The sequence below is a fragment of the Calidris pugnax genome, unplaced genomic scaffold (assembly GCF_001431845.1).
Source record: "Calidris pugnax isolate Ruff unplaced genomic scaffold, ASM143184v1 scaffold81, whole genome shotgun sequence".
Taxonomy (NCBI): domain Eukaryota; kingdom Metazoa; phylum Chordata; class Aves; order Charadriiformes; family Scolopacidae; genus Calidris; species Calidris pugnax.
This window is the reverse complement of record NW_015090880.1, coordinates 561,598-575,867: the sequence shown is the minus strand read 5'-3', so window position 1 is coordinate 575,867 and position 14,270 is coordinate 561,598. Positions and strand designations below refer to the sequence as shown.

General features: G+C 50.0%; 3 protein-coding genes across 4 annotated transcripts in view; 2 read left to right on the top strand and 1 right to left on the bottom strand.

The window, feature by feature from the left end:
* The window catches only part of SRGAP3 (SLIT-ROBO Rho GTPase activating protein 3), a 124,870-nt gene extending 124,097 nt beyond the window's left edge, over positions 1–773 (bottom strand). Inside the window, exon 1 of the mRNA XM_014946628.1 lies at positions 555–773. Coding sequence (XP_014802114.1) covers positions 555–773 — 219 coding nt within the window. The remainder of the gene's footprint in view (positions 1–554) is intronic.
* On the top strand, positions 741–6,855 carry THUMPD3 (THUMP domain containing 3). Of its 2 annotated transcripts, none has more exons than XM_014946890.1 (9): positions 741–978; positions 1,367–1,444; positions 1,934–2,470; positions 3,559–3,689; positions 4,130–4,199; positions 4,593–4,708; positions 4,908–5,015; positions 5,247–5,370; positions 5,632–6,855. In XM_014946890.1, the coding sequence occupies exons 1-9, from the start codon at positions 772–774 to the stop codon at positions 5,761–5,763; spliced, it is 1,503 nt and encodes a 500-aa protein (XP_014802376.1). In that variant the 5' UTR covers positions 741–771; the 3' UTR covers positions 5,764–6,855. The 2 variants fall into 2 exon arrangements, with proteins under 2 accessions (XP_014802376.1, XP_014802375.1); XM_014946889.1 differs by having other exon boundaries at positions 4,905–5,015.
* Positions 6,856–8,470: 1,615 nt separating this feature from the next.
* Positions 8,471–12,093, top strand: VHL (von Hippel-Lindau tumor suppressor, E3 ubiquitin protein ligase). The gene is made up of 3 exons (XM_014946672.1): positions 8,471–8,667; positions 9,980–10,090; positions 10,477–12,093. The coding sequence occupies exons 1-3, from the start codon at positions 8,490–8,492 to the stop codon at positions 10,656–10,658; spliced, it is 471 nt and encodes a 156-aa protein (XP_014802158.1). The 5' UTR covers positions 8,471–8,489; the 3' UTR covers positions 10,659–12,093.
* Positions 12,094–14,270: the final 2,177 nt, after the last annotated feature.

Genomic DNA, 14,270 nt, shown 5'->3' with positions numbered 1-14,270 from the left:
GCAAATGCGCGCCCGCGGCAGTCGCGGCTCACTGCGGTGTCGGTGCTCAGCCAAAAACCCTGCGGAGGAAGAGAACCGCTCCCCGCCGAGCACTGCACCGGCACCCCAGGGGCTCGGGGGGAGACAGGGGGGCCCTGGGCACCCGCGCACACCGGGACCGGTCCCCTGCGGCTCCCCCGAGGCCCACGGGCCCCGTTGGGTTCACGCTCCTCAAGGAAAACAACGGGTCGGTGTTACACAGGGGGAGCAGGCACGGGCCCGGGGCCTCCCGGGGGATTCTGGTTACCGCTGCCTTTGTACCGTCCGGCGGGGCCGAGCGCTGCCTCTGCCGCCCCTCGCAGCCGGGCGTGAGGCACACCCCCGCTCTCCCGCCGGCAACGGCTGTCTCCCGGGCGGCGGGGACCGCCCGCACCCGCTGCAACAACCAGCCTGGGCAGGAACACGCGGCCGGGCCGGGCCTAACCGCCCCTTCACCGCCCCGGGCCGGGCCTCGCCCCCTCCTCTCCCCGCCCGGGGCCGGGGTATCCTCCCCCGTGCCCGGAGCCGGGCCTAACCGCCCCTCCCCGCTCGGGGCCGGGCGCCGCCTGCCGCCCGTAGCGAGCAGGGGCATCCCGCGGCCGGACAGTAGGGGGCGCTGCCAACAGTGCGCAGACGCGGGGGCCGGCCGGAAGCGGAAGGGGCGGGCGGCGGCGGCGCGTGGTGCCGGTCGGGCGGCGGGAGGTCCCGGCGCTGTACGGCCCGTCCTGGCTCGGCCCGTCCCGGCGGTGGGGCATGGCGGAGGCGGGCACAGAGGTGGGGCAGGCCCCGGCCCCGGCCGAGGAGGGCGCGGAGCTCAGCGCCGTTATCGGCGCTACCGTGCCCACCGGGTTCGAGCAGACGGCGGCCGAGGAGGTGCAGGAGAAGCTGGGCTCGGCCTCCCGGATCAGCAAGGACCGGGGGAAGATCTACTTTGAAGTCCCAGCACAAAGCCTGCCGCAGGTCCGCTCCGCTCCCCGGTCCCCCGAGCCGGTCCCCGCTCCGCTCCGCCGGCGGGCGGCCTGGCAGCCGTGGCTGCGGGGAGTGCGGCAGGCGGCATCCCGGCCCGCTCTCGGTTTAACGGCGCTCGGTACGGAAAAGCCGCTCCGTCCGTCTGTGCGCCGGGAGCGGTGTCCGGGGTGGGTGAGGCCGGAGAGCGAGCGGTGCAGCCGGCGGCAGGAGCTCTGCCTGCGGCCCGTGCGCGGGAACGGTAACGGTAACCCCCGTGCGAACGGGGCCGGTGGCGGGGCGGTGGGTTAGCTCGCCGTGACACCGCCCTGGTGACAATGAGCGCGGTCCCCTGGGCACGCAGGGCCGGTGACGTGCCACCCTGGTCTCGCGTTTCTTCTAGGTCCATCGCCTGAGGTCCGTGGATAATTTGTTCGTCGTTGTTCAGGAGTTTAAGGATTACCCGTTCAAAGAGAACAAGGTGAGCTACTGCTCCTTTAACTGCCAGTTCTGGGGTTTGGGGTGTGTTTTAATTAAAGGCCAGTTTCAGCAGGTGTTCTGTTCCACAAACAAGTCTTCTTTTAATTGTATGTGATACGATGCCCGTCCCCCGCTGCTGCCGTGTCAAACAAGTGCAGTCGTGCTCTCTGACGTCACTTCTTCAATCAAATAATCTGGGATGGGAGCCCACTCTGTGCTTGTAGGTCACACTCAGACACAGGACAGTAAAGTGTCACTTCAGTCGCTTAGTTTAGCTGTTTATTTGATAAGAAAAATGATGAAATACTAAGAGTCCAGTGACTTGAAGTGCAATTCAGCTCAGTTATGGCAAAAATCGCACAAAGAGCCATGAGCTTTGCGCAACTGTGTGATGGGTTACACGTTTGGGAAGCTAATTCGAGAGATTAAAAAGGGATAGTTTTTAAAGGGAGGGAATGACTTCAAAGAACAACTTTTTTGTCTTTTAAAGGAAGATGCTCTGAAGGATTTGGAAGATTTGGTTAAAAAACTGCCTTGGACCGATCCGATGAAAGTTTGGGAGCTGAACAACAGCTTAAAAAAGAAAAAGACAAAGCGCAAAAAACACAATCTGCAGAGTACAGCAAGCAGAGAGAAGCTGAACGCCGACGGAGAGGAGGAAGGGACAGACCAACAAGAGGCCAGCAAACAGGAGGACTGTGCCCAAAACGCTGCGGGGGTGGAACCTGCTGGTGGCCAGGACACAGAGGAGCCCCAAGGGGTGGCATCCCGGGACGGGGAGGAGGAGGAGGAGGATAATGAACAATCACACGCCAAAGAGGAATTGCAGGCGGGCTCTGGGAGCGAGAGCAAGGCTGGTGAGGGTACAGCGGGAGGAGGAGACGCGAAGGTGCTGAAGTTCCGCGTCACCTGCAACAGAGCAGGGGACAAGCACAGCTTCACCTCGAACGAGGCCGCGAGGGACTTTGGCGGAGCCGTGCAGGAGCACTTCCAGTGGAAAGCTGACATGACCAACTTTGATGTCGAGGTATAGTGTTGGAAATGCCTACGTTTCTGTTGTAAAAATTCTTCATGCTTAATTCTGGTGCTTAGGGGTCTCCGAACTGCCTTCAAAAGATGACTGGAACTAAAAGAAATCACAGCCTCCTCACAAGCATTTGTTTCCCTGGCACATTATGTGCACCCTCATCCCCCACCCCTTGTTAGTCCTTTGGCTGCCCACAACAACAATGTCTTTTGTGGCCCAGAATGGGCGCCTCTCCTCTTCCTCACGTCCCTCTTTTGCTCTGCAAACACTGTTGTCTTCTCCTCAGGTTGACCAGTTAACATCACCACACCAGTACAGCTGAGCTGGTGTTCAAAAGCTTTCCCCTCTCCCTCAGCAAGAGCAAAAGCTCCAGTACCAAGTGTCACCTCCTCCCGCAGCCTTTGGTCTTGTTTGGGTGCCTTCTGCTCTGCTTTTAGCCTCATCAAGTCTTTGCTTCATACAGTGCTTTATATGAGTGTGAGTTAACAGAAGATATTCTATCTGGAAGCTGTAGTTTTGTGCTTGAGGGAGACAAAGGGTTAACGCTCACTGTCCAGTGTTTGTTTCTTGTCCCAGGGGCAGGGAGATCCCAAAGGACACCCAGCAGTCATGCTCCATCCCAGGGGCAGGACCACCCCTTCTGAGGGGCACAAACCCCAACTTTTTCTTGCAACTCTCTCTATTCAGGGCTGGCCCACTGTCCTACAACAGTATCTCTGCTTTTCAAATTTATATGGTGGAGGGGAGAGGAATAGGATTTTTATTGCTGCTTTGCTGGGACTCACAGGGCTTAACCCTGCTCCCCCCATACTTACCAAACAAAACTTTTAAAAAGTCAGTGTAATGGTTATAGCACTTCTTGAAGCCTTGTGTAAAAGATTCTGTGTGAATGAGAAAACGTGTGAATGCTCTCCTGAATTTTATCTGTTGTTGCCATGAAAATGGTGAATTGCTTCTCTTCCAAGAATGCTCTTTTATACTCATTTTCTGTTTTTTAAATTGCCATCTAAGATTCTCCTACATATTTAGCAGGTGTGCTATGGAAAACTTCCGTTACCCCTGAATTTTAGTTGAAATTTTTTCTTTAGGTTCTTCTGAATATTCACAATAATGAAGTAGTTGTGGGCATTGCATTAACTGAAGAGAGCCTCCACAGAAGAAACATCACTCATTTTGGACCCACAACTCTTCGTTCAACTCTTGCTTACGGCATGCTTAGGTCAGTGCAATTCCATAGTATCTATTATTCTCAGTTAATAAGGCATTTTGTTGCAGAAATTAGTTCCTTTATCCCCCCACTGCTTCCTCAAAAGCCATTTCTGTCAATTCTTAAAAAAACAAAAGAGGGAAAAAACAACACACAGTTGCTGGAGCAGTGTGCTTTGTAGTTAACAGTGGATGTTTTCCTGCTTAGTAAAGTAAACATCTGCTGTGATCCATTAGCCAGTTTTCAAAATGCTGTATCACATTCTTGACAGTATTTCACTGCATTGGTGCTTCTAAAATGCTAAATAATGAATGGAGAAAATAATCACATAGGTTTTTTTTTTGTAAGAAGGGTAGAATCAGAGTGGTTAAAATAGTTTGGTTTTCCTTCCTTTCAGAAGTTCAAGTTTTTAAGACTTTTCTCACTGTATCTTTTTTTTCCCTGTTGCGCAGACTCTGTGATCCACAGCCAACGGATATCATAGTTGATCCCATGTGTGGCACAGGTGCAATACCAATAGAGGTGACTCTTCCTTTATTTTTTAACTTAATAAATTTGACAGAATCTGCAACTGAATAATACGTATATTTTCTTGGCAATAACTGAATAGCCAACTCCAAAAGTATCTCACCAGCTCTTAAACAGATAGAAATACAGTTTTTGTAAGTGACTTCATTTTCCTTCCCAAAGCTGTAGCAGAAGGAAGCTAAATCCAATAGTATTTTGAGCTTTTCAGATGCATCATAGCTATAACATGCATCTGTTGCAGAAGTTTAGAATCATTGATGTCCACTTCCAGCTGCTTTCTATTCTGTCACGTTTGAGTAACAAACAAGCTTGTTTGCTTTGATATTTGTTTTTTTTTTTAATTAAGCAGTGTTGATGCTGATGTTGCTTATCAATATTTTCCCCTAGGGAGCTACGGAATGGCCAAGCTGCTACCATATTGCTGGTGATAACAACCCACAAGCTGTAAAGAGAGCAGCAAACAACATCTGTTCTCTACTAAAGAAAAATGAGAATAAGGAAAGGTGAGAAGAGTCGCAGGAGTATCAGTGATTTTTGTTTCCTGTAGTATTGTACATAAAGAAATCCGTTTTGCATTGTTGCGTTTGACTGACTTTTTCATGTTTTCCTATTTATTCTTTTGCTAACATTATAGAACACCTCAATTTAAAAATACTTCTCAGCAAACCATGTCTGAGATAAACGTCTTTGCCCTTGCAGCAGCACTTCCCTGGGCATTCCCTTAGACATCATCCAGTGGGATATCTGCAACCTCCCTTTGCGGACGGGATCTGTGGATATTATCGTGTCGGACATGCCGTTTGGGAAGAGGTGAGCTCTCTCTGGTGACCTCATTGCCCTTCACTGGCACTACGTGTGCTGGCCTGCCCAGTGCTGGCGTTAACTGCGCCTAATGAAGAAGTATTGATGTACTCTGTAGTAAAAATCCGTCTTGAGATTAGTAGTAAATGTGGTCCTGAACGAGCTAATCCACATCTGAAACACCAACCGTACTTCAGTATTTCTCAGTGATCACAAAAGGGATCTTAATTTCTTTTGCAGGATAGGGTCAAAGAAGAAGAACTGGGATCTGTACCCAGCCTGCCTCATGGAGATGGGCCGGATCTGCACGCCGGGCACAGGCAGGGCTGTGCTGCTGACACAGGACAAGAAATGCTTTGCCAAGGTATGTTCTGTGACACAAAATTGAATGTATTTGCACATGAAAATATATTGAGAAAAAAATAGTAAGCTGACTTTGTTACAGAAATTCATCTATTTTTACAGCAATAATTAGTAGCATTTAAGTACAGTTTTGGACCAGAAGAGTCATTTGATGTCGCCATCAGATGTGATTTAGAATAATAAATAATTTCTAAAGCAAATTTTCCCCTTATGGTCTTACCTTGAAGCCCCACCAATCTTTGGCTGTTCTTTTGGATTGCAGGCCTTGTCACGAATGGGACACATCTGGCGCAGAGGCCAGACCGTGTGGGTGAACGTGGGCGGGCTTCACGCTGCGGTGTATCTTCTGAAACGCACCTGGGAAAGAGCAGAAGAGAAAAGATCGTTCTGGTGACCTGCCTGCAGGAAGGGAAAGGGGCATCTCCAGAGTTTGTTGAGTGGCAGTCTGGTAAAGCAGACATCTGAGAATGTAGGCCTGTCAATTCCTAAGAAACAAATAACCAACCTCTGTAGAAATTGTGTAAGGAATATTAAGCCAGGGATCAACTCGAGAACTACCAGTTGTACTATGTGTTCTGAAACCTTGTTATTTAAATCACCTCTTATCACCTTAAATCACCAGGGAGGAACCCTGCCACCCAAACTGAAATTCAGTAGTGGAAATAGTAATGCTTTCCTTCGCCTGAGTCTTCTCTACCACATCCAGTGTAGTTTCCAGTTAAATTTTTATTTCCTCTGCTTGTAGTAGAAAACATGTTGAGGCAGCTTTGGAGGTAACAGTGACTTTATTCCCCAAACTGCAGAATCAGTCACGTATGATGACTGCCAGGACTAGCGAGACTGTCATCTTGGAGGGTTTAGAGGTAGTCTCTCTTTAACGTAGGATTTTTCCAAATTGAAGTTTTCTAATTTATCCCAATACCCAAATGTAAACAAAGATGATAAACCAGTATGTGCTTTGTATGGTCTAATAAGCTAATGCCAATTAGTAAACAGTATGCTGATGCTACTGTTTCTCTTACCTGTTACCTCAAATTAGTGCTATTAGTAAATGTCTAATCCATGTTTTAATGTACCACTGCTGTGGGTGAGGAGGGTAGCACACACAGCCTTATCAAACTGTCTGTAGTAACTACTGGAGAACAGAGATACTTTTAGCAATTACATTAAAAAGTTTGCATTTTCAGTGTCTACTGTAGACACATCAAGGTGGCAATACATTTAAATTTATTAGGTGATTTAACTGCTGTAGTTCTGCGACAATATTTACAAAAATATATTACCTGTTGAATAACTTGAAGTTGCAAATATTTTTTTCTTCTGTAAGTGTACTGTGATTTCTCAAACCTCTTACTCTTTGCTCATCAAAAGCTGAAAACACTAGTTACCAGTTTGCTATTTTCATTAAAGTGTATTCATGCTGAGTATGTGTAAGTGTCTAGAGGTGAATTAACAGGTATTAAAGTTTTAGAAGTTTTGCATATGAGATCATTCTTAATTGTATTATTTTTCTGGTCCATGTCCAGTAAAGGATAATGCAGCCCTTTATTTACTGCACCATTGTCTTTCTGGATGAATTGGTGCCAGCAGCCTCCGTTTAACTCTTTCCTGCACTGCCTGGTTTCTGTGAGGGTGTTGGGGTGGTGCACACCACTGTTGCACAAGGCAGCTCTCTAAATGCTCTAACACTGTTAAAACAAAGGAATTACCCCTTTTTTTTACAAATACTTTTTCCTGGGTTCTGATAGCCTCACTCTGGAAGAGTAGATAACCATTGATGTTTAGAGTTGCAAGTACTATTTCTTTAAAAATTTTTCTGTTATGGTCAAAGGCAGAGATGCTAAAGGAGCCAAATTTGGTTCCTATTCTCGTATGTTGTTTCTAATAGACACAGTTTGAGTTTCAGAACTGATGTAGATTTGCACTTCCCTTTATCACCACGGAGTGCTGCTGCCCCCTCGGTGCTTCTGAGAGTTGGGAGTTTCTGAGGAGCCTACTTCTAGGCACTCATTGCTGAAAGCTGCCATAAAAGCTGACACTTGAACATGAAAAGAATCCATGCACAGAAGCTATTTGGGAATATCTGAAAGTCTTGCACACAATGCCTAAAGTTACACATCTCCTTCATACTTTCATTTATAAATAAGAGCCTAAAACTCTACTTTAGGGCATAAAGGTTTGAATGTGATTTACGTGTCTTTTGCCTTGGCCCTAACAAACTTTTTTTGGATGGAATTTTTGACATAATAGGTCTTTCCAAGAAAAGCTTTGGGTTTGCAAAATTATATTCTGAAGATGAAGAAAGATGGGTACAGAGTGAGGAGTTCCTGGGTTTAGAGAAAATAATTCTGGTATTCAGAGTCATTTCCTCGTGTCTTTGGAGTCTGAGGATGCGACAGCCTTGTGTAACTTCCTAGTGACATTTCCCCCCTGGTAACAGAACTTTCAAGGACAGGAGGAACCTTGTCAGACACAGTCACCACAAATTTTCCCTTTTTCCTGCTCTAGTGAACTGTACAACTTAATCTGGATGTTTTAGTCTTAAAATGGATTAATGCCTCTGTTTGTTACTGTTGGGTTTTGTTTGGTTTTTTTTTTTAAAGTAACAAGCAATAGCACAAGAGGAAACGGCCTCAAGTTGCGCCAGAGGAGGTTTAGGGTGGGTATTAGGAAAAAAATTCTTCACCTAAAGGGTTGTCAGTCATCAGAACAGGCTGCCCAGGGCAGTGGTGGAATTATCATCCCTGGAGGTACTTAACAGACAGGCAGACGTGGTGCTGAGGGACATGGGTCAGGGGTGGTCGTGGTGCTAAGGGACACGGGTCAGGGGTGGCTTTGGTGCTGAGGGACACGGGTTTGTCAGAGTTGGGCCAACGGTTGGACTCAACGATCTTAAAGGTCCCTTCCAACCCAGGCAATTCTATGAAAGCTAAGCACCATCACATTTTAATACCTCACAGCATGCATTTCGAGGTGGTTTTATTTTTTTTTTATTTTTTTTTTTTTTGAGCTAAAGATCAGTAAAATGCCAGTCACCCCTTTTTGGCCTGAAAAGGTACCATGAGATATATATGTAAAAATATATACATGCGTCACCGCGACGCCGCGGCGGGGAGCGAGATGTCGCCGCCGGAGCCTCCGGTCCTTCGGTCCGTCAACAGCCGCGAACTCTCCGAGGTCGTCTTCAACAACCGCAGCCCCCGCTTCGTCCTCCCCATCTGGGTGGATTTCGAAGGCAGGCCGCGCTATTACCCCGTGCTGCGGCCCTGCACCGGGCGGATCATGCACAGCTACCGGGGTGGGTAAGGGCCTGGGGCCGGGCTGAGGTAGGCCGCGCTCCCCGGTACCTCATGGCCGGGCGGGCTTCTTGTCCGTCCCCCTCCTCGGGGACATGCCCCCTCCTCGGGGACATCCCTCCCGTGGTCACCCAGGAGACCAGAGCGAGGGTGGTGGCCTGTAAACAGGGAGAGGTGGTGCTGAGGGACATGGGTCAGGGGTGGTCGTGGTGCTAAGGGACACGGGTCAGGGGTGGCTTTGGTGCTGAGGGACACGGGTTTGTCAGAGTTGGGCCAACGGTTGGACTCAACGATCTTAAAGGTCCCTTCCAACCCAGGCAATTCTATGAAAGCTAAGCACCATCACATTTTAATACCTCACAGCATGCATTTCGAGGTGGTTTTATTTTTTTTTTATTTTTTTTTTTTTTGAGCTAAAGATCAGTAAAATGCCAGTCACCCCTTTTTGGCCTGAAAAGGTACCATGAGATATATATGTAAAAATATATACATGCATACCTCTGCTCTGTGCTCCCAGCTGCGCCATTTAACGCCGCTTTCCTTAAAGGTTACCCTTTCGTTTTTACGATTACAATTAAAGCAATTAAAGCCGCGCTAAATCACCTCTGAGGGTAGGAAGGCTCTACAGGGGAATCTGGACAGGCTGGATCGATAGGCTGATGTCAATGGGATGAGGTTCCACAAGGCCAAGTGCCGGGTCCTGCACTTGGGTCACAACAACCCCAGGCAGCGCTACAGGCTCAGGGAAGAGTTCCTCAGTAAGTTCACAGATGACACCAAACTAGGTGGGAGTGTTGATCTGCCTGAGGGTCGGAAGGCTCTACAGAGGGATCTGGACAGACTGGATCAATGGGCCAAGGCCAATGGGATGAGGTTTAATAAGGCCAAGTGCCGGGTCCTGCATTTCAGTCACAACAACCCCGGGCAACGCTACAGGCTCAGGGAAGAGTGGCTGGAGAGCCAGCAGTGTGCCCAGGTGGCCAAGAAGGCCAATGGTATCCTGGCCTGTATCAGGACCAGCGTGGCCAGCAGGAGCAGGACAGTGAGTGGAGTCACCATCCCTGGAGGTATTTAAGAAACGTGTAGCCATGGCTCTTCAGGGCATGCTCTAGTGCCCGAGATTGCTGAGTTGTGTCTGTTTGTGGGTTTAGTGTTTTTCTGTTCTGTTTTTTTTTGTGTGGTTGGACTCGATGATCTCAAAGGTCCCTTCGAACCATGAAGATTCTGTGATTCTGTGGTTGCTGAGGGCAGCCTCTCAAAAACTGCTTGTTAAAATGAAATAAACGCCAGCTTTTCCACCTTCTTGTTCTCCAGGCCACCTCTGGCTCTTCCGGGACGCAGGGACAAACGATGGTCTCCTCGTCAACCAGCAGGAGCTGTTCGTAGCGGCTCCCAACGTGAATAAGGCGGACATCACGTTGCCAGGTAAACAGGACTGTGCTGGTCGTGGGATCTGATGGGCTTTGTGCTGGATCTCTCTGGACTTCAGCCTAAGGGCCTAGTGAGATGCCAAGTATTTGAACATTAAACCCTGCCTTAAAAATAGGAAGAGATCATGAGGGTTTGTAAATACAGCTGTGTCATTGCACCGTATTGATCAGAGCTGTTGACACACCTCTCATTTGCAGATGTCTCAAGGGTTTCATAGGGCACCTCACAACAGGAAACAGGTTGGTTTCCTCTTTCTAGTGAGTCTGGGGTGTTGTGAATAGCGCTGCTGCATGCTCTGTTCTATATTCACACACCTGGGGAAGTGCTGCCTGCGCTGCAGAGCCCTTGTGATGAGGTCGTGTGTGTGTTTTCATCCACAGTGTTCACCCTGAAGGAGAGGTGTCTCCAGGTTGTTCGCAGTCTGGTCAAACCAGTGGACTACAGGAAACTGGACATTGTTCGATCATTATATGAAGACCTGGAAGATCATCCTGATATTAAGAAGGATCTTCATCGGCTTTCTCTGGAGAAAAGTGAAATGTTGAATGGAATTCTGGAATAACATCATTATTCACTCCAGGCGCTATTTAAATAGCAAACCACTGAGTTTAAGCAGGGACAGTCACCACAAAACGTGCCAAGAACTACTGTCTGCGTTTTAAGTTCTGGAACGTAAACTCAGTTAAATTGTGGGAGCCTTGCTGTGATGGTAAGTCCGATCCAAACGACTAACCAGCACGTAGGAGCACACGAGGGGAATTCCTGATGGTCCAGTTCTGCTCTTCATTCGCACATTGCAAATGGAGGACTGCAGAGGCTTCGTGTGGGAGAAGCTCAGAGTTTTATTTCAGCTGTCTCTGAACTCTGCAGAGGGACACAGAGCAGGTCATCTCTTTGGAGAATGCGTGGACAGATCCACTTTCCTTGTATTAGAATGTAAATTGCACTGAGGATTAATTGAATCCAGACTCCAGTGATTATAAGCAGCAGACCAACACCTGTTTTGCTCAAATAATTTGTGTTTGACAGAGTTTCGCTCTCTCACACTTAGCCCAGATTTGCTGTGAATCACAAGGCGTGGGGCCATTCCTGTCTGCAAGGGGTTTCCACCACCACCTCCTGAGAACCTGACCCAAAGCGTGATGTTGATGGAAAGATGACATGTGTAAACACTTGGGGTTTTTTCTGCCTCTCAGCTTTGCATTTATAAACCCGTGTCATATCCACTCTGAGGCTGACCCATTTTTATGCAGGTCATACCTTGAATGCCTTACTTGTCCTTTACCATTGGATTTTTACTGGTTGATCTCAAGCAGATCCAGCCTCGTCAGCCACATAGTCTGGATCGTGCTGTGGGGCTGCCGTTCTGCCCCACCACAGCCTCCCCAGCTGCCGGTGTAGGTTTATGGGGTGACATCCCTAGAGGGGGGGTTCTGAGCCCTGCCTTTCCCCATCGCGGTGCCGCAGGTCAGGTTGTACAGGGGGCCTTCTTGGGGACCCCTCACCTTGTTGGTGTCTCCTGAGGAGCAGAGAGCAGGCTGTATCAGCTCGTGTGGCCTGGGTCCAGCTCACAGAGAGATCCATGCTTTGTTACAGGCTGGATAAGCAGAGAAAGCATTTCTTTACCTGTGCTCTGTCCCCCCGTTCCTCAGCCAGGTGTGTGTGTGTGGGATGTGCAGTGCAGTTCGGAGCAGTGTTGCTTGTGGCAGGTCCATGAATTGTTGGCCAAGGAGGAGGGGTTCCATGTTGGTGCTGTTCAGGGTTGGGAACGGGTTGGTGGGAGGTTGTAGCACGTTACGTTTCTTTCCCCTGACACGTTCTAAGAGACACAGATGGAAACTGATGAGAACATCCACATACTCTGGAAGTGTGAAATGTCTCCCCTTTTTGTAAACTGTTTTTTCTTACGTATTTGAAGTGTATAAATTGATCTTTGTCATAAAAATGTAAATCCATGCTTTTCTACTTGGAGTAAATTCTTTTGAGTAACTTCCCAATGCTTGTGGCCTTGTGTTTGTGACACTCCCCAGAGCCCAGTAGCAGGTACTTTTGGCTGGAGTTCTCCAGCTGCTCGGCTCCTTCATTCTGCAGGTGAAATTCAGTTTCCCAGAGTTTTACAAGAAGTCTGGGGGAGCGAGATGAATTCCGTCACTACTGAGTTAATTTTGGCTAACACCTAAGTGTTGATTTTCCTGTTGACAAATCACAAAATACCTTTTTTTTCCGTACATCAGGTTTAAAAAACTTTGCAACTTCCTCCGCAAGACGAGAAGTGCTTGAGACCAGGTCTCCCCATGGGTGAGGGGGTTTGTTTTCGCAGCCTGGAGGCCCCTGATGCGGCGTTTGCTGCTGGGGAGCCAGCGCCGGGCTCTGCTGCGGCCCCTCCGCGCTGTACCCACGGGGCAGAGGTTGTGAGTGGGTCAATAAACCTCCCTTTGGCTGGGCTGGCGTAAGAGTCAGATTGTCAGCTGCTCACACAGTAGTTAACCCTTCCGTTAACTCCTTCAGTAATAAAATAAAACATAAGTAATAACGTCAGCCCAGCTGGGGATCCTTTTACTTAGTGGCATTCTGGCATAAAACCAAGGGGGTGAGGTACTACATACTGTCTGTGGCTGGAATGCAACAGCTTCTGATATTTCTCATCTCATTCTTCAGCCAGACCATGGTTTGGGTGTTTATGCAGAGTACAAGGCACTTGCACTTAAGGGAGTAATTGACGTAAAAGCCTGCTCCCTTACAATTGTTAAAGCAGGTGTGTAAATGCTGTAGTAGGAATTTTTGGCCATTAAAGAACTCCTATTGATAAAATGTGTTAAAAAATAACCCCAAGCAACAAACCCAGATGTTATAGCTAGGTAAACTTCTGGAGAAATGCTTGGCATATGCAAGAAAAGTAATTTTCTTCTGCTGTGGGGTGCGGGGCTCCTCTGGGTCAGGACAGAGACCCGAGGGAGCCCCAGCCGGCTGGAGGGCAGGGGCTGGGCAGCTCAGCGGGGTCGGTAACCGGTGAGAGGTGTCATTTCCCGCTGCGGGTGGTTTCGGGGAGGCAGCGCTGCCCCCTTTGCTGTCCCTGAGGCAGCGGGAGGGAGGACGGGCCCGGCCCGGCTGCGGGTCCCCGCTCGCTCCGCACACGGGCTGGTGCGGGGCCGGGAACGCACCGCTGCGGGACGCGGCCGGGAACCGCCGGGGCGGAAAACACCGGGGAAATAACCGATGGCTGTGGCGGTGGGTCGGTGTGCGGGGCTCGGGGGGAGCGCGGAGCGGGCCCGGTACCGCCCTGGGACAGGGGAGTGCGCGGCACCGCTCCGGTCTCCTCCCAAACGGCAAATCCCAGTTCCCAAATCCCAGTTCCCAAATCCCAGTTCCTGTCCCGTGTCCCGTGTCGAGCCCCACGGAAGCGGTGCGTGCGGTGCGATGCGGTCTGTGCCCGCCGGACACACGCTCCAAAAACGTGTCACGGGTTTTCCCCGGGACCCACCGGGAAGGAGCGGGATTTCTGCCTGCTTTTAGCCGGTTATAATCGCACACGGGCTGGTGCGGGGCCGGGAACGCGCCGCTGCGGGATGCGGCCGGACACCGCCGGGGCGGAAAACACCGGGGAAATAACCGATGGCTGTGGCGGTGGGTCGGTGTGCGGGGCTCGGGGGGAGCGCGGAGCGGGCCCGGTACCGCCCTGGGACAGGGGAGTGCGCGGCACCGCTCCGGTCTCCTCCCAAACGGCAAATCCCAGTTCCCAAATCCCAGTTCCCAAATCCCAGTTCCTGTCCCGTGTCCCGTGTCGAGCCCCACGGAAGCGGTGCGTGCGGTGCGATGCGGTCTGTGCCCGCCGGACACACGCTCCAAAAACGTGTCACGGGTTTTCCCCGGGACCCACCGGGAAGGAGCGGGATTTCTGCCTGCTTTTAGCCGGTTATAATTCTTAATCAAAAGTAGGTTAAATAAAAAAGAAAAAAATAAAAAAAAAAAAGGGGGTAAGCCTAACAATTTAGAAAAATCTCTAAGAACGTATTTTAATCCTAACCCTGGGCCCGGCCGCGGGACCGTTCCTGGGGATCCTCACCCCTCGCTCCGCAGCGGCGGCGGCCCGGGGTCCCGGGGGGCTCTGTGCTCCCCCCCCAGCGGGCTCTGTGGGACTCGCTCGGGCCCCGGCGGGGTGGGGGGGGCTCTCGGG